The 20,594-nt window shown below is 35.2% G+C and overlaps 1 protein-coding gene across 6 annotated transcripts in view; it reads right to left on the minus strand.

Moving 5' to 3' along the window:
- Positions 1-2,176: 2,176 nt before the first annotated feature.
- ZNF326 (zinc finger protein 326) overlaps positions 2,177-20,594 on the minus strand; it is a 37,287-nt gene continuing 18,869 nt past the window's right edge. For all 6 annotated transcript variants that reach the window (XM_007113554.3, XM_007113555.4, XM_024119825.3 and 3 more), the window contains 6 exons: positions 17,646-17,757; positions 15,310-15,457; positions 14,074-14,173; positions 10,356-10,486; positions 8,917-9,012; positions 2,177-4,663 (listed from right to left, as the gene is read on the minus strand). In XM_007113554.3, coding sequence (XP_007113616.1) covers positions 4,304-4,663; positions 8,917-9,012; positions 10,356-10,486; positions 14,074-14,173; positions 15,310-15,457; positions 17,646-17,757 — 947 coding nt within the window. In that variant the 3' untranslated portion in view covers positions 2,177-4,303. The remainder of the gene's footprint in view (positions 4,664-8,916; positions 9,013-10,355; positions 10,487-14,073; positions 14,174-15,309; positions 15,458-17,645; positions 17,758-20,594) is intronic.

Raw genomic sequence — 20,594 nt, forward strand, 5'->3', positions numbered from 1 at the left:
ATGGCCGCTGAGCCTGCGCGTCCGGAGCCTGTGCTCCGCAACGGGAGAGGCCACAGCAGAGGAAGGCCCGCATACCACAAAAAAAAAAAAATGGTTAACGTGGTAAATTTTATGGTATGTATATTTTACGTATATAAAAAAGTCTGTATTCAAAACAAAGACAATTTTGTAGGTGAAGCAAATGTTAAAAGAATTTAAGTCTAATAACAAGATAACTTGATACTATCTATCTCTATAGTAAAAACAATCTTGTCAATTAAAAATAGAATTCTTGGGCTTCCCTGGTGGCACAGTGGTTGAGAGTCTGCCTGCTGATGCAGGGGACACAGGTTCGTGCCCCAGTCCGGGAGGATACCACATGCCGTGGAGTGGCTGGGCCCGTGAGCCATGGCCGCTGAGCCTGCGCATCTGGAGCCTGTGCTCCACAACGGGAGAGGCCACAACAGTGAGAGGCCCGCGTACCAAAGAAAATAAAAAATAAAAAAATAAAATAAAAAAAATAGAATTCTCAAATATGTTTTAACATGTAATACTACCAATACTGCCTTTGTAGTTCTTTTATCTATATGTATGTCTGTGACTTTTGGGATACAAATTTCTGTAGATATTTTGTTATTTTTACCTCAATCTCATTCTTAGAAAGGATATTATATAATTATATATATTATACTACTATAAAATATAAGATAAATGAGTATATTTTATAATAGTGATATTATAAAATACAAATATAATATCTAGATGTTATTATATAGTCAGGTTGTAGTCAAATCTTGGCAACTCTAAGAACCACTCCTGTCTCCTGAAGTAGGATCATAAATTAAAATGTTTATGCGAACAGGCAGTTAATATAAATATGTTAAGACTGATATATAAGGCCGGAGAAGCAGACAAGGAACAAAACACAACACGGATGCCACATTAAAAGGATCTGGATATTATACTAACTGGTAATGAAAGCCAATGAAGGATTTCAAGTAGGGGAATGAAACAAGAGAAAGTTTGTTATATGGGAGAACTACTATTCCTATGACTTTACAAAATGCTTGTAAGAATTAAATAATCTAATAAGAGGGGAAAGAACAAAACCAAGGCCCTTTTCTGACTCCTCAGAAGTCTGTAACAGGTCATTCCAATGCTTTTGCAAAATATAATGGAGTCTCTCCCAAACTTATCTTATTAAAGGACAAAAGCTCCTGCTTTGATATAAGAGTTGCAGGCACTTAAATTTGTTTGAAGGCACTATAAATATTCTCAAATGCAATCACTGACCACTACCATCAGAATCACCTGGGATATTTGTTAAAAACATACCATCACCAAAGAATATGATCTAGTACATCTGGGGCACAGATGGCCCCAAACTCTTTTACAAAAATCTAAGAACTACTATCCTTCTTTCCTCAGAAATCCTTTTCTAACATTTATGGTATCCATAAATGTTAGAAAGGATGAAGAGTCTGCTAAAGAAAGCTGACAGTTATAGGTTACAGAAAATGCAAAGGTCTGGAGACAGGCAAGAGTTTCATTAAAAACTAGCAAAAAGCCATCGTAGCTAGGTGGGAAAAATGACATGATATTAAGTCAGAAAGCTAAACCAGGACTGAATGCCATGATAAGGAGTTTGGACTGACTGTACGGGTACCAAAAAAAACCCCCAGGAGACTAACATCTGAATTAACATTTTAAAAAGACTATACTTCTGTGTGGAAAACTGAATCCTAGCAGGGTAAGAGTGGAAGCAAGATTAGTTAATAAGCTATTTCAATAGTTCAGGAAAGAGATGATGGTGACTTGAACTGGGGTTGGTAGCAGCAGAGGTAGAAGAGTGGGAAGATAAGTTCTGGAAGTAGAAAACATAGACTTTCTTATAGATTGGAGGTAGACAGTGATAAAAAGAGAAGACTATAGGATAGTCCCTAGGCTTCTGGCTTTAACAACTGTGTTGCATATAAATTTCTTTGGTTGTTAGAACTACATGTTTAGCCTTTTCATAAAGAAAACAAATAATACTTGGGTAAGAGAAGTTGAAAGGGTATTATAGATATTACATAAATCCTTATCACAAAAATATTGAAAATATAAACACTAAGGATCACAAAAATTAGTCTGCCGGCAAACTAAACAGCCCATCTACAAATTATCTGATAAGATATATGAAATTTAAATCTCCGAATAAAGTACAATAACAAAATACTTTATTAATACCCTGCAAATAAGCTAATCTGAATAAAGGTTTTTACATTTCCGACAAAAATTAATACTTATTCTTTATCTCTCATTCTAAAACATTTACTTAGAAGTTGTTACACAGATTCTTGTTATACAGAATTCCAAAAGTTTCACATATCAATCAAATTACTTGGGACACATTTTTTTCTTAAAGCACTCTACTAGTTCCAAAATAACCCAATACAGTCATCCCTCAGTATCTGCAGGGGACTGGTTCTATGACCCACACAGATACCAAAATCCACACATGCTCAAGTCCGTTATATAAAATGGACACAGTATTTGCATATAACCTACGCACATCCTTCCCTACACTTTAAATCATCTCTAGATTACTTATAATGCCTAATTACAATGTGAGTGCTATATAAAATATAAATGCTATGTAAATTGTTGCCAGTGCTTGGCAAATTCAAGTTTTGCTTTTAGGAAGTTTCTGAAATTTTTTTTTCCCGAATATTTTCGATCTGCAGTTGGTTGAATCTGGGGATGTGGAACCTGGGGATACAGAAGGCCGCCTGCAATTCTAATCTCAAAGGGATCTATTCTCCTTTTACCTTAGCCCTTCCCCCAAATTTTAAAATAAAAGAGAAAACAGGAAGGTCCATCAAGTCCTATTAGCTTTAAAATCTGAACTCCTGAGCACAAAGGCTCTCTGCAGCCTATTTAAGTAAATACAGACTCCTAGATAGGATCCAAATTTCTCCCAGTTTTCAACTAAATTTCTCTTACTTGGCTCCAAATCCCTACAAGCGGATATAAATGTCTATTGGACTTTCCCAGCTTAAAGATAAGCAAATCTAGCCCACAACAATAAACCCAAATTGACCTCAAAAATCTTTTAAAAGCTTTGTTGTATGCAAAAAGAGAAATTATCTGTGAAATTCTACAAATGCCCATACATTCATCCCCTTAATGCCTTAAAATTACTTAATATACCCATATGTTCATCCATTCAATGCCTCAAAATTTTGAGAAGATAATTTCACTGGAAGAGTCCCCCTCTCAAAAGAGATCAGACTAAAGATTCAACTAAGAGCACTACTTTTTTTAGTGACATAGATGGTCATTTGAAAATAGATAATCTATCAATCTCATTTTCTCTTTTAAGTATGAAGCATATAAGCTATAAAAAGGAGAGAGAGTTTCAAGAGAGAAATAATTCTTTTTAAAAAACTGATAGTTTGCTTCTTGGTTCTTCAGCCAAAAACAGGTATGACAAAAGAACTAATTTAACTATGAAAAATTATTTGTATTCAAATGTATTTCCAAGAGGATTTCAAGATCTGACACAGGCAAAGAGAAAAGGAATGAATTAAAACAAATATAAAAAGGTCAGTTACAGACTGACTTCTATATGAAACATGTTTTAAAATATTTTAATCATACTTAAAAAAAGGTGAAGTAAATTTTTTTAATTCAAGTCTTCCAATTATCTTAAAACACTTATAAGCTGGACTCATACATTAAGGCAAATCCTGATTTTACATACTCATTTAATTCATGAATTCTGTTTCATTTTAAATTGCTAATCCAGGGAGAGTTTTTGTAAAAAACAATTTTATTGCTACAAAGGGAAACATGGTCACAAAAAGGCTTTAAGCGTATCTTAACGCAAATTACTATATTCAATGTCCAATGCAGTAAAAAAATACACAGAGCACAAAATACTTGCCCAATTTATCTCTTCTAGGGTAAGTATTCAAAACATTAATGCACACTTGAATATATACTCCCAAGAGCAGCATTTAAGTTCAAATGATTAGAATAGATATACTAACAACACACATCTGTTATCCTCAACACCAATAAAGTAATAAAAATTAAGCTTAAAAATTATACAAACAATTCATTGAATCTAAGTTAGGTAGCTATAAAAACTAAACTAAAATAGTCTTACCTTCATTTTATTAAACAAATGCCAAACATTTAGAAATTATATAAAACAAATTGTAATCTGTGGAATGCATGCAACATGGGTGTTAACTCTCATTTTAAACTACTGATATTCTTACCCTTTTCCACATTGGGACAGAAATTTAAAGCTTCTTTTAAAACTAATACCTTATATTTAACTTTCTTCTGGTTGGTCAACGGGGAAGCTGACAGGCTCTTCCTTTGCTTCTTCTTCCTCTACTTCCCCTACTCCCTCTCCTTCTCCCTCTCCTTCCTCCACTGCCCCTACTTCCCCCTCTCCCTCTATGTCCCCTCCTTCCTCTGTGTCCCCCACTCCTTCTACTCCTCCACCTTCTCCCACTTCCTCTACTTCCTCCACTTCTTCTACTTCCTCTACTTCCCCCACTTCCTCTTCTTCTTCCTCCTCTTCCTCCTCCTCTTCTTCAATAGGTTCGTCAATCTTTTCCTCCTCCTCCTCATCTCCTTCTATTTGCTGATCTTGAGAATGATCTTGAATTTCAAAGGGATTCTCACCCTAAAAACATGAAAAACAATAGCTTTTAAAGTCAGCACATTCATTTTTTATCAGTGAAATTTTTATTTGCTATACCATTAAAAATAAACACTATTTGAAACTTTTAATTTCAACTTATAACAAATTCATTTAATATTTGTTGAGTGCTTATTTCATACCAATGTGGGTATATAAATTCCTGAAGTCATTACTTTACACTCCATAAAACAAAGCAGATGAAGATTTACGTTCTACTTAATTACATCAATATTCAATGCACTACTGTTGCAAGTTCTCTTTACAAAATTCAAATGAAAATCAGAAACGTATTAGGTATCATGACTTACTTTTACTTTAAAAAATAGACCTCTTTAATTCACTAAACGTTCACAGATACAATATTAATATTTTAATTTATTTAAATACTTAAATTATGTATCTGGATGAGGTCTCATAAATTGGAGCATATTAGAAGGCTATATGAATGATGTAAGACATGAAGAGGCAATGAAGGTTTTTAAAGCAGGAAAGTATAAGATGGTACTACACTTTAAGATATCCCAGGTAGGAAGATGCAGGATGAATGGAAGTAGCAAGAGAAGAAATACTAGTGAGGGGGCTACTCTAATAGCCCAGGAAAGGAAAGGGTAAAAGATGTAGTGACACCATTAACATAATGGATAAATTAAGATGGGGAAAGAGAAGCAGGTATATGCTATATATAATTGGAATTTAAGATGTCTAAATGTCCAATAGGCAACTATAAATTTGCAACTAAAAAAGAGAAGAGACTTCAAAATAAGATATTTAGATTTGTGAATTGCCTGCACAGAGTGAACAGTGAATCCAGGTCTTAAATAGGAAACCCCAGGGTAGGGCTGAGGAAGTAAGTAGAAAAAAAGGGCTGAGAATAAAACCTATGGAAAAGTCTTGTACATGGGGACAGAAGTTAGAAAAGGAATACTCAGTGCAGGAAGAAACCCAGGATAGTAAAATATCATCTGGCAAAACAAAGTTTCAAGAATAAATCAACAGATCAACAGTGTCAAATGATACAAACAGGTAACAGAAAAGAACAGAAAAAGTTCACTAAAGCTGACAAATATTAAACTGAGTAAGGGTACTTAAAGGATTTATTATACTATTCCCTTTACTTTTGTATGTTTAAAATAATAAACGTTAAAATTTTTTATCTGAAAATTAAATTAAGTCACTGGTAATCTTAGAAAGAAGAGTTTCAAAAGTATGATGTAAATGGAAGTTGGACAGCAATGACTGCCCAAGAATGAATCTGCACAATTTCCTCCTAAGCTCTCAAAACACACAGGCCCAGACCCCATACTCCAATATTTTAATTTAATCAAGCACTGGAGCTCTTGCTAAAAGCACAAATTCCTGAATTAGTTTCAGACCTAAACTTTCTGAATAAAAGTGTCCAGGAAAGAAGTCTGGTAATCTGCATATTTAAGAAAGATTTAGGGAGATCTTTATCAGAGAAGCTTGAGAAACCCTAATTCAGAAGGTCTTTTATAAGGGGCCTGGGTAGCTTTTTTATTTGATTTTAGCTTCACAGGGAATTCTAATCACACATCTCCAATTGGGAAATACTAGATTAAAGAGTGAATAATATATAGGAAGCAAAGAGCACAATGCAGGTTAATTACCTTTTCAAATATGATAGTAAGAAAAGAGATAATAAGGTAAGAAGGGCTAGAGTCTAGGAAAAGTTAAGTCATTTTTAGTTTAGGGAACTCATAAGCATGTCTCTTTGGGGAAGAAGAGTAAAATAATAAACAGGAAAACAAATCAGATGAAAGTAAGGAGAGAGATAACTGATAAAACAAGAACACAGAGGAAGGGCAAAAAAAGTGTTTTCCTTCACAGACAATAAGGGTGATAAAAAAGATACATAATTCTAAAGTAAAAAGGAGAAAAGTTATAGAGCTCACATCTAACGGTCCAACCTCCCTAAAGCAAGAGAAGAGATAAGAATATGGTAAGTGAAGGGAGTAAGAATGAAATCCGGTAAGTGAAGAGTGCAAAGTTTGAAATAGTCACTACGGGAAGCACGTTACATTGATTGATAATAAGTAAAATTATTGTGAGTTGCAGTGAAAATCTGGCAAACATAGTACTGCCATAATTTCATGATATTTTTAGCAGGAAAGACAGTTAGTAAAGCTAACCATAGATGGCAGAGTTAAGTACTGGTAAGTGGTAGAACAATTAAGTAAAGAATTTTAGAATGGCAGCACTGCATTGTCGTAAGGGCTAACCATGAGTGTCCAGGCCAGGGAGTGAAGGCAGAACAAGATGATACAGCTGGAGAAGTGGGAGAAATTGATGAACTGATTATTTCACGGGGCAAAGATTAAAAAAGGTATTTTGTCATTCTGAGAGCACTTAAAGATGAAAGTGTTTCAAAGCCATGACCAGAGATGATTATGAGCAGAAGATGTTCTGCAGACATCTAGAACAGCTAGAAACAGAGCAGACTGCAGGGAACAGAGCAGACAGGAATGTTGGACAAAAAATGCTGGACAAAGGACATCACTGAGTCATGTGACACCAGTGCTTCTTGAATTTTAACATGTATATAAATCAACTGGGATCTTGTTAAAATGAAGATTCTTATTCAACAGGCCCGATATGAACTGAAACTGTATTTCTAATGAGCTCCCAGGTGATGTCAATACTGCTGGATCCTTGGATCATATGGAGTAACAAGGTTCTAGAAGAGTTCTCCTCAGTTCAGGTACTTTCTCCACAAGATGCACATAAGCAAGACACTCCCACTTAGTGATGTCTCCCATTCCATGAAGTGACTCTAAAGTGTAGCTTGAAAACCCTACATAGAAATTCTAATTTGTATTCTTCTCCCATTAAATATTACTTTCATACATCAATAGAAACCATTAACTTCTCAAAAGTTTGTGATACAGCAAGGATAAAAAATTTAATATTTCCTAATTTAGCTAAGGTGCTTTAATCTTTCTGATGCCATATCTCCCACAAAATTGGATTTCAATTAGGGCTGCATCCACTTTTTAAAAGTGGTGTCAAGAGTGCAGTAAACAGTGCCAAATAGGACAAATCAGAAAATAGGGCCCTCAGGAACAAGCTGAAAGAACTGAGATTTATTCAGCTTGGAAGTCATGTGGTTGAGGAATAATTTAATGATCACTAAATATACATATTTATATTAGATATACATATATAACAATTTAATGATCAAATAGTACCTATTAATCACAACAGCCAAAATAAACAAAACTTCTCTAATTTATAAAATATTTAGTTACTAATGTAAATAACACTTTTGTAAATCTTCAACATAACAGGCTCACTTCAGTGCAGGATGATTTTAAATGAGGTATTATTTTATAAAGACTCAAAAACGAACCTTTAAAAATTTCTATTAATTTCCGGAATAATAATAAGTTTCTTATTTATACAATAAGTGCTCATAACATATAAAGAAGGATTACTGGAATAATATATGGCAAAAATCCTGAGAAGCAGTAGGCCAGGTATACCTAACTGTTCACCTCTGAGTTTCCTAACATTAGAAGCAAACCTCTTTCCTCCTGGCCTCCTGATTCTATGAGGGAGCTTTTTTCTGAAGCAACATATCTGATCTTCCTACTTCCCCTCCAACTTTTATCCAAGGAAGAGGAATGACTTATCTAACTGGTATGCTTAGAAAAAGAAATACAAATTGGATACATCATTCCTCTTTGGAATTTCTCTTTGCTAGGAAGACCCAAAAGAGGGGAAAGAAGGGATTGAGTTGGGCATCAAGACCCTCTTTTGCATCTTCTTAGCAACAGAAAGGGTACTTTCTACTCTGTTCTATGCCATGTGATAGACTAGGAGAACCCCGTTGCTGTCCAGCTGAACCAGTAACAGAAGTTGGGAGGAGGTGAGTCTGTCTAGGAGTGAAATACTAGACTATCTAAGACATATCCACCAAGTCACTCTTTTTTTTAAAAATCAAGGATGATATTGGGTCTGACATTTGGGTCTTCTATCAGACTCCTGTGTATCTCTCAAATGACCCAGAGCTAGAAAGGCGATGAGAAAGGAATGGCTTATTGCTCCCTCCCCCAACAAATCCCAATAATTAGGAAAAAAGGTATTTTTTTACCTATGTGTACAATATTAAGTAAAATTCTCATTTTGTACTACATTAAATATCACAAAGAGTTATCATATCATCATTTAACTATTACAATACTACAATATAACCTAAAGTTCTTGCACTAAAACCTTACCTTAATAAAACGTTCATATCGCGCCTTCACTATTGGATTATTTAAAATGCTTGTAGCAGTCAAGACACTCTCTCTTTTTATTTGTTCCTTATAAGCCTATGAAAAACAGAACACACTGAGATACTTGAAAACGATGCCATGAAAAATATTTCCTTAATTAAAATGACTGCATGCTCGAATCCTTAGAATTAAATGACTTATTTTCTGGCAAATTAAGCTATAAAGCAACAACAGCTACTGTGACCACAATCTAAATCATCTATGAATTAAAACAATGAAGATTCAAAAAGCCAATCAACTTCAGCAAAAAACACTTAGTCACTAAACACTCTAAGTCTGGGTCTACTAAACAGTTGATTTCTCTCCTTTTCACGGCTACATCCAACTCCCCCAGCCCCAGCTACTCCAACTATTCATTTTCACGCTACCAAAAAAAGAAAGACTAATTTTCCATACTGCTAGAGTAATTAGTCTTTCTCTGGGCTGTAAATAGAACAAGAATGTATTATATAAAGGAGGAAAGGTAATAAAATGGAATGTCTAATTGCCAAAAAGGTGTCAAGGGAATATCAAAAAAAGAGAAAGGACAAAGATTTAAAAAAAGATTGTACGTGCTCAAAGTGGCTAAAAAAATATGAGTTAAATGAGGTTCACGTCAATACAAAATATGAATAAGACTCAGGAATTCTCTATTTAAAACTTAAGTCTTTAATATTTGAATTTTAAAATTTGCTTTTCAAACAAACTAATTTCTCACAAAGTAAATATTTTTATTTGAAATAAATCTGACTAAATAAAACACAGAAACAGAAATATACTAATCAAGAAGAAAACAGTAAATTTTTCCTAGAATTTTTGAGTAAATTCTACTAAAAACATAACAATACATAGTAACTGGTAATTCTACTTTTTAAATTTATTTTTCCCAGTCATCAAAATGTATGCTATAATCAAGTCTTTCTTTTTTGCTCTAAAATACACAAACACACACTCATAAAATCATTTTGTACCATGTTTAAAAAATGTTAACAGTAAAAAGAACCGTTCAACAACAGCTATGATTTCCTGAATGCTTACTATGTGCCAGGCAGTACTTTAAGTGCCTTTTATATTTTAACTAACCTAATCCTTAATCAGTCACATAAGAGAAGAGTGATTATCCATCCTCATTTTATAGATAAGGAAACTTACACAAAGAAAAGTTTATTACTTGCTTAACACATGTATGTACTGAACCAGGATTCAAACAGAGAAGTCTTGCTCCAGAGCCCAAATTACTACACTTAACCACTATATTACACTAAGTATCTTTACAGTAATTCACTCATGAGATTAACTGGATTGTACACAAGTAGGTAGGTGTGAAACAACAGCCTTTAAAGGGCAATAAGGGATTAATGAATAATTCAATGACTTCATTAAGACAAATTAAAACTTGCCTGCTTCCCTTTGATATGATCAGGAGATTTTAAGTGCTGCTGAACTGAGCTATGTAAAGCAGGGATATACACACTGCAAGCACTGCAGTGAACAGTCTCTACTTTCATCATGTGATCATCTGCAGTAACACCTACAAAAGAAATGCAACTATTAATAAGAAAAGTAATGATTCACATACTTCTGACAAATCAAGTTTTCACTATTTCATTTCCATGATTATTTATACCCCTTATTCCAAAAAAAGGATCAGAGTATATAGGTAGAGTTCTTCGCCGTATCTCATACATCTGCATATATAGATTAAAAACTATATGGATAAAAGATTAAAATTATAAAGTATAATTACATTATATTTCCTAATCATGCTATACACTGATGCTCTGAGGTCTCTAAGTCCAACCCCAAAAAATATAATATAAAAAAAAAAGTTGATTTTCTAGTAAAATAAGAATTTCCACGCTTATGAATGTGGGTGGGTAGGGATCGGAAAAATATGTCAAAATTGTATTCATAAGGAACAAAAACATATGTTAGATCTTAAAAATGGTGACTGAGGTGTATTACAGGTGAAGGCTACTTTATATGTTTTTAACAACTATTTTATTTGTTGATTTCTGCACATCCCAATAGAGAGTAGCAGCTTTGGCTCCCTGGCCTATCACTGTATGTTTGGCTCTTAGCAACAGTGCCTGACACATAATAGGACCTCAGTAAATATGTTAAATTAATAAGTTATATTCACAGGAATTTTCTTTAAACGCTGCACATGAAAAACTGTTGGGAACACACCAGTTTCCTTGGAATTATATCACTTTTAAAGAACCATGTATTTTTTTATGTTGAAAAAATTGACTTGGCTCTTCCTTTGGGGAACTGAACTTATCATGACATTCGATTAAGAAAACAGTAGACAACATGTAGCTTCAATTAAATAAAAAGATCCCCATGATCTTATATTTCATTCTTGAAGTAACATTTTAAGGTACTAATACTGTGACCATCGGCCCAGAGGCCATGGCCCACGGGCCCAGCCGCTCCGCGGCATGCGGGATCCTCCCAGACCGGGGCACGAACCCGGTTCCCCTGCACCGGCAGGCGGACGCGCAACCACTGCGCCACCAGGGAAGCCCTATATTTCATTCTTGAAGTAACATTTTAAGGTACTAATACTGTGACCATCTGTATCTGCCGGTTGCACATCTACTTATTCAACCAACCATGGCTGAATTTTTTAAATAGAAAATATTTAATACTCCAATAAAGATGTTAAATATATATATGTATTTTTTAAAGGCAGAAAATATTTTTTTAAAAAATTCCAAAAAGTTCCAAAAAGCAGAATTCCATGCTGACATTTACACAGCATTTATACTGTATTAAGTATCATAAGTAATCCAGAGATTATTTAAAGTATATAAGAGGACATGCATAGTTTATATGCAAATACTACACCCATTTTATATAAGGGACTTGAGCATCACGGATTTTGTTATCTGCAGGGAAGTCCTAGCACCAATCTCCGTCAGATACATAAAGACAACTGTCTATGCAAGGGAAGGATATAAGAGAAAATGGCACTTTCCGGGAATTACAAGTAATTCAATATGGCTGGGGCACAGACTATAAAGAAGAGACGACAGGGAAAAACAGCAGGGCCTAGATCATGAACAGCTTTGTGTGCCATGTCTAGGAATCTGAACTTTATTCTGTGGAGGATAGGGAAGCCACTGAAAATTCTTGAATAAAATCATGTAGTAAAATTAAAGATAAGAAAGACTAAAAGTAAGGAAACTGGTTAGAAAAATACTGTAACTGCCAAGAGAACAGATAAAGCTTTGAACAAATTTCAATATTTAAAGAGAAAGTAAAGAAACAGACTTGGTACATATTTAAAAGATAGAACCGACAGAACACAATGCTACAGACATAGTAAAGGTGAGTACTAAGATTAACTTCGAAGTTCTGGTTTTGATGATGGGGCCACTTTCCAAGATAAATGAGAAGATATTTGTTAAGTTTTTGTTTTGTTTTCTTTTTGGGATGGAGGACGCTCAAGGGGAGGATAAATTTTTTGGATATGTTCACTTTGTGAGACTGCTAAAGAGAGATATCAGTAGGCAGCTGGATGTAGGAGATTGGAGTTAGAAGAGATCTGTGCTAAAGATATAGGTCTATAAGTAATCAACATATAGATGATGATTTAAACTCTGTATGTAAATTAATTCATCAGGAAGATATATAAAGAGAGATGATAATGGGACTGACAATACTGAAAAATACCAACTTCCAAAAGCTTAGTAGAGAAGGAAAAGCACAAAGAATAAAAATGACAAGAGAATAAAGAAAACATCAGGGCACTGAGATACCACAGAAACCAAGGGAGGAAACAGATTCACAAAGAATACAGTTATCAGTGGAAAATGTTGCAGAAGAAAGATAATGATTCAAAAGAACATACTGAAGTTGGTGTTGGTAACCTCTGTCATAGCAGTTTCAGTAGACTAATCGTAGCAGAAACTTGTCTGCTGTGGGTAAAGTAATAAATGAGAATGAAAAAAGACAGACCAGTATGGACAATGCTTGAAGAAGTGTGGTTGTTTAAACAGAAAGGCAGGTTTCAGAGGTGTCTATGTTTTTTTCTTTTCCTTTGGGGCTTATGAGAAGGGATAAGAGAGACAGAGGACATACAGAAGTACAGGCAGCCCTCTGTTTCCATGGTTTCTGCATCCATGGACACTGGAGAGCCAACTATGGGACTTGAGCATCTGCGGATTTTGGTACCCACAGCAGGTCCTGAAACTAATCACTCTCGGAACCTAGGGACAACTGTATCTTCCATGTGGAGGCAAAGCTGAGTTTTCCTCTATGAAGGAAATGAAGTGAAAGACGTAAGGGCAGGTAGTGATAAATTTGTAAGCATGAGAACAGGAATCAAAGGATTCCATTTCTGATAACCCACTCAGGCCTACCACATATGACTATGTACTATACCACTCTATTGCAGCGGTCCCCAACCTTTTTGGCACCAGGGACCGGTTTTGTGGAAGACAATTTTTCCATGGATGGGGTGGGGGGGGTGGAACGGTTTCGGGATGTTTCATGTAATACATTTATTGTGCACTTTATTTCTATTACTATTACATTGTAATATATAATGAAATAATTACATAACTCACCATAATGCAGAATCAGTGGGAGCCCTGAGCTCGTTTTCGCTTGTCACTCACTGATAGGGTTTTGATATGTCTGCAAGCAATTGATTTATTATGGTTTCTGTGCAGTCAAACCTCTCTGCTAATGATAATCTGTATTTGCAGCCGCTCCCCAGCACTAGCATCACCACCTCAGCTCCCCCTCAGATCATCAGGCATTAGATTCCCATAAGGAGCGTGCAACCTAGATCCCTCACATGCACAGTTCACAGTAGGGTTTGAGCTCCTATGAAAATCTAATGCCGCCGCTGATCTGACAGGAGGCGGAGCTCAAGCGATAACGCAACCGATGGCGAGTGGCTATAAATACAGATGAAACTTTGCTCGCTCGCCCGCCGCTCACCTCCTGCTATGCAGCCTGGTTCCTAACAGGACACAGACCAGTACTGGTCCATGGCCCACGGGTTGGGGACCCCTGCTCTAATGGGCATCATTTACACTGAAATAGGTTATGGTATATAAAATATATATGTAAATTTCTAAATCAATTTGTTTAAATACTTACCTTCCATAACATCTTTTTCAATTATTTTGACTACTTCTGTTTGATTATTTGTCTGTTGCTTACGAATAGATGTTTTCTTGAATTTATTTACCATACATTCCTAGAAAACAAAGTAGAAAGAAGCCAAAAAGTTTTCGGTGAGCGCATAGTATAGGCCTAACACCACGCTTGGCCTATGGAAGATAACAATATCTATTATATAAGAACTAGTAAATGTTCTCAAGGAGCTTACAATTTAGTTGGAAAGACTACTATAAAGTACCAGGAAACTACAAAAAGTATTTACTTTTCAAGATGTATTTTAGGCACACAGAGAGAGAGATCGAAGACAGCTGAAAAGGCAAAAGATCTTCTCAGGACAGGTGACTATTAAAGTCCTAAATAACAGTTAGGAACCAGTTAAACAAAATTACAGAAGGAAATTTTAATTAAGGTACACAATCCTGCAAGGATATAGAGGAGTAAATGATCCCTGTACTTCTAACCTTCTAACAACTCCATCTCTTTTGCCCAAATTAATTGTATGTACAGTTAGCAAGCCAGATCCAGCCCTGGCCCCAACTATCCACCCCTTCTCCAAGCCACTTCTGCCTACACCATCACTCTGGGGCCTTCCACTTAATAGTGTCATCTGTGTAAGTGTGAGTGTGTTCAATTTCCAATTATTGTTAGTTCACTGAGGGGAGTGTCTTTGTCTTCAGTGCCTGAACACCACCTTCCGTAAGTATTTAAGAAAAACTGTTGAACTGATGACCACATTCTGATAATATAAAGGACACTAATCAAACACCAGGCTCTCTGGCTCTGAATTCAGACTTCCATTTATTGAAAGTCACTGAACTGCTCTGAGCATGATCTTTTAGGATAAAGAGGAGTTAGTATAAGGCTGAAATGAAATATGAAGAAAAGTACCCAGAACAACACCAGGTACACAGAAGACTGTTAATAGATGATAGCTGATTCTGTATCAATAAACAGCTGTTAAAGGAATTTTTTTCCTGACACCTCTACCAGAAACTACTGTGAAAAATGTAAAATGTACTCTCAAATAACAAATCTAAAATCTATGGAAGAGGAATTCACATCTACTTCTGAGCTAATTTTAAAACAACTCTTTAAGTGAATAGTAAATTAAATTCTTAGAAACACAAAATGGGAGAAAGATGGGAAACTATGAAAATATAAGAAATTCAAATGTCAGATAAAGTGCTTCTCACTTCAAAAACAGCTACTTACATGCAAAAACTCCATAACTACTTTATCGAATTTGGTTTGTTTTTGAATATGATCTAATGTTTCCTGGTGTGAAGAACTTTCCAGATGCAGTTCAATATCTTTTTCTTCAAATGTTCGAAATTTACAAAATGAACATGTGAATGCCATTCTGTAAAGGAAAAAAATGTTTTTCTTTAAATATTATCTTATTTACTTAGAAAGAGTTCATAAGACTATACCAATGAAATTAATTTTCCCAGCATAAATGATTTCCTCTCTTCCATTTAATGGTTGATTTAAATTTAGCTTAAGTCATAAAAAGATAGTATCTTAAGTGCCTGTCTGGACACTGTTATTATACCAATTGGCATTGCTGGCCCACACTGGAGCTTCTGGGTATGAAAGATGGATCAATGGATCTACTTAATCTAATCCTAAACTATCCACTTCAAGTCTAGATCAGTTAGAAAGCCAGAGCAAACTTCAAGCAGTATCAAGTTCCGAAGTTCTACTACTTATTATACACTCTGTTCCATCCTCAAGCTTCCAAACCACTAAAGTAGTGACAACAAAGCCAGGTGGAAGATCAGACAACCATAATTCTCTCTGTTACAGCTCTTGGATGATCAAAAGTCCTTGCCCTCTATAAATCACTTCAGGATGACTAATCAGCCTAGACTGGACAAATGCACTCATTTAGAAGCTCAGGAGCCACTCCAGAATGAACTTTCCCTTTTTCTGCCATTTAATTATTCCTACCTCATATATTCTTGTTACTTCCTTTTCCTCGAATTATGACACTACTTTCCTAATTGGTTTCTTTGCCTCTTGTCTCCATTTTCCAACTAATTCCTTACAGTACTATTATATTTACTTTCCTGAGTAAGAGTATAGGATCTAATATCTACTGCTGGGTTTATTTCCTAGCACCCTTATGTGACCTCAGGCAACTTAACTTCTCTGGGCCTTAGTTTTCTTATCTTAGTAAGATGAAAACCCTCATAGAGGTGTTTGAGCATCCTCAGATTTTGCTATTTGAGGGTCGGGCGGGGGTGGGGGTCGGGTAGGATGGGTGGTGGTCCTAGAACCAATCCACTGTGCGATGACTGTAAATATCAAAAACTCAAAATCATTCCTATATATCTTTTTTTTTTTTTGGCTCTGTTGGGTCTTTGTTGCCGCGTGCGGGCTTTCTCTAGTTGCGGTAAGCAGGGGCTACTCTTCACTGCGGTGCGTGGGCTTCTCATTGTGGTGGCTTCTCTTGTTGCAGAGCACAGGGCTCTAGGCGTGCGGGCTTCAGTAGTTGTGGCACGCGGGCTCCGTAGTCGTGGCACACAGGCTCAGCAGTCGTGGCTCGCAGGCTCTAGAGCACAGGCTCAGTAGTTGTGGCGCACGGGCCTAGTTGCTCCAAACCATGTGAGATCTTCCCGGACCAGGGTTTGAACCCGTGTCCCCTGCACCGGCAGGCAGATTCTTAACCACTGCACCACCAGGGACGTCCCATTCCTATATATCTTTGATCAAACCTTTTCATTTGACTCTCAGGAATTTTTTCACATCCGAATTGATATATGTGCCTTTTCAAGGAAACAGGTTTTTTTGTTTTTGTTTACTTAAACACAATAATTTATCGATTCTAAGACATATTTTTCCTTATTGCATCTCTGAAATCAGTCTGTATCATAAAATTAATGACATATCACAATCTCTTTTGGCCAGATAATTGCTTGTGCATGTACAAAAATCAGGAATTCCAGTTTTAAAATCTGTAGAGTGATTGTCAGTGGCTTGAAGGTCCCAAGGACAATTACACAGCATTCTTTTAGACCCTGACAACCAAATAGTTGTGGGAGAGGTGGAGAGTAGCAAATTGAATATATTTGTCAATATCCTTGAGACAGGAATCAAACACAGGCTAACTCTACACAACTACAGCAGCAGCTTAAGACACCAATAATAACAGCTTTTAAAAAAATATCTTTTCTTTTTTTACTTTTTTCCAGTTTTATTGAGATTGACATATAACATTGTGTAAGTTTAAGATGCACAACATAATTATTTGATACATATATCTATTGTGAAATGATGAGCACAATGAGTTTAGTTAACATCCAACACTTCACTAGTTATATTTTTTTTCTTGTGATGAGAACTTTGAAGACTACTCTCGTAGCAACTTCAAATATATATACAGTATTGTTAACAATAGTCACCATGCTGTACAATATATCCCCAGAACTTATTTATCTTATAATTGGAAGTTTGCACCTTTTGGCCATCTACTCAATTTTTCCACCCCCAAACCCCAGAAACAGTTTCTTTATGAGTCCAGTTTTCAGACTCTACTAAGCACAAACCTGTATCCATCTCCATATTTCTCACTGTTTTTTTCTCTTCTGCGCCTTTGTTTCTCTCGCCGAGCCTCAATTCGTCGCTTTTCTTCTTCTTCATTTTTAGGATCTGTTTTTGCTAGAGAGCAGACAAAAAAGTTAAAACTAAAAATCATTTTTCCATTCTCCTTTTCCAGTCCCCAGTTCATAAACTATAGACATACAAGATTTACTTGACGGTCATTATCTAAATTGAACTCACCAGAAATATCAGAATTTGAGATTACCCAGCATTTCTGAAACTTCATTCATGTGAATAACATCATCATGAACTTTGCCTATTTACTTCTCACCTATGTTATTATCTACTACATATTTTTCTCTAGATCTGCTCATTTTTTCTTATCCTCATTTTAAGCAATAATATCCACATCACCTAAAATAATTTTGAATACCACACTCTGGGAAACATTGAAATAACCTGACCTTGCATGAATGTGGAAAAACAATGAGCACTAGAAAGAGAGCCCTGGATACAAAAACTCATTTATTATAGCAGCTCTCCCAAAATTTCTTAAAATGTATACACTCTAAAACAAAAGCAGATTCTTCCTCTTTTTTTCAAAACATGCCTTAATGTGAATACACAGTACAAAATGCACTATTTTAACCATTTCAAGGTGTACCATTTAGTGGCATTAAGTGCATCGCAATGTTGTGCAACCATCGCCACTATTTAGTTCCAGAACTTTTTAATCACTCCAAAGAGAAACCCCATACCCATTAAGCAGTCACTAAAGCACCTGGTAAAACTACCAACCTGCTTTCTGTCTCTACAGATTTCCCTATTCTGGATATTTTATATAAACGAAGGATACAATATGTGGCCTTTTTCTGTCTGGCTTCTTTTATTTAGCATAATGTTTTCAAGGTTCACCCATGTGTTGTACCATGTATCAGTACCTCCTTCCTTTTTATGGCTGAATAATATTCCATTGTGCGAATACACCACATTTTTTTTCATCCATTCATCTGTTGATGAACATTTGGATTGTTTCCACCTTTTAACACTTGAAAATGATGCTGCTATGAACATTTATATACAAGTTTTTGTTTGATTACTTCTTTTCAATTCTTTGAAGTATGTATCTAGGAGTGGAATTGTCGGTTCATATGGTCAGTATACGTTTAATCATTTAAGGAACCACCAAACTGTTCCCCACAGCAGCTGCACCACTTCATTCCCACCAGTAAAGTATGAGGGTCCTAATTTCTCCACATCCTCGTCAATATCTGTTATTTTCCTTTTTTTATTTTTAAGGCCATCGACTTCACATGGTGTGAAGTGATATCTCATTGTATTAAAAGAAAAAGGTTCTTTCTTATAATACAATTAACTTTAGACTTAAAAAAAAAAAAAAACTCATCTGCCCTCAAACTTTTCCTTTTATACATTGTTTATCCTTTTGGATTACCTTTGGAAAAATATCTAATACAAAATCATGAACAGCTGGGGATTTCATAAACTTAACAGTAAACAAATATTAAGTACATGCTATGCATACAGTGGGATGTTTCAAAACGATATAAAATCAATACCTTAAAATTCAATATCTAGATTATTTTTCATCATTTTATAAGAGCTTAAATGTACATTATTATTTTATTAACCATTTTCAATATCCTCTTTCAGTTCCCCTCAAATCCTCACTCTGTAGAAAATCCACTTGTACATGACCTTAAACTAGAAGCAATTCCATTTCCCTTCATGTGCTAAAACTACGATATATGTTGTACCTCTATCCAAATGACTGAATATGGCTCCTTTCCTACTGCTTTTCAACAAATCATATAGTCTATATACTACAGTGTAGCAAGACTTCTTATTACTAAATATTCAGCAGATATCTTTCAGAACGCCCACCTCATGCCTAACAGTGAAAGCCTGATTTGACTACAGGATTTTGGTTTCATTGTTAGTTATACTACACTGCTCTCTCAAGTTTTGCTAAAAAGAAAAAAAAAGTTGGGTCACATATAGCTGCTTTAGTGGCAAATCAGTTTCTGAATCAAACTTTGCAATATTTATTTAACTGTACCTGCAAAATATATCTTTGAAATCTATCCCAAGAGGATCAACTGAATTGCCTAGTCTAGAAATATTTAGAGTACAAAATTCAGTAAATAGCAATCTATCAACTAACACAGTATAAAAGTTATCCTTACTAATACACACTCTACCTATTATCAGGTTTCCTGAATTCCAGAATATTGCTATTTTTTACTAAATAATATAGATGTCCAATGCAAAGCATGGCAGGAAAGTAGACTTAAGAATAGTATTTAAACCGTTCCTGAGTATTGTATTATAACTTATAACTTTAAGGAAAAAAATCCAACATTTGCAATTTCAATTATTTTTTCAAATATGATACATTAAAATGTCTGTAATGTTGTAATTAGATTAAAAAAGACACTATCAAACTCTTAGAGGAAAACATAGGCAGAACACTCTATGACATAAATCACAGCAAGATCCTTTTTGATCCACCTCCTACAGAAATGGAAATAAAAACAAAAATAAACAAATGGGACCTAATGAAACTTAAAAGCTTTTGCAGAGCAAAGGAAACTATAAACAACATGAAAAGACAACCCTCACAATGGGAGAAGATACTTGCAAATGAAGCAACTGACAAAAGATTAATCTCTAAAGTTTACAAGCAGCTCATGCAGCTCAATATAAAAAAAAACAAACAACCCAATCCAAAAATGGGCAGAAGACCTAAATAGACATTTCTCCAAAGAAGATATACAGATTGCCAACAAACACATGAAAGGATGCTCAACATCATTAATCATTAGAGAAATGCAAATCAAAACTACAATGAGATATCATCTCACACTGGTCAGAATGGCCATCATCAAAAAATCTAGAAACAATAAATGCTGGAGAGGGTGTGGAGAAAAGGGAAC

Source organism: Physeter macrocephalus, chromosome 4 (genome assembly GCF_002837175.3).
Source record: "Physeter macrocephalus isolate SW-GA chromosome 4, ASM283717v5, whole genome shotgun sequence".
NCBI classification, from domain to species: domain Eukaryota; kingdom Metazoa; phylum Chordata; class Mammalia; order Artiodactyla; family Physeteridae; genus Physeter; species Physeter macrocephalus.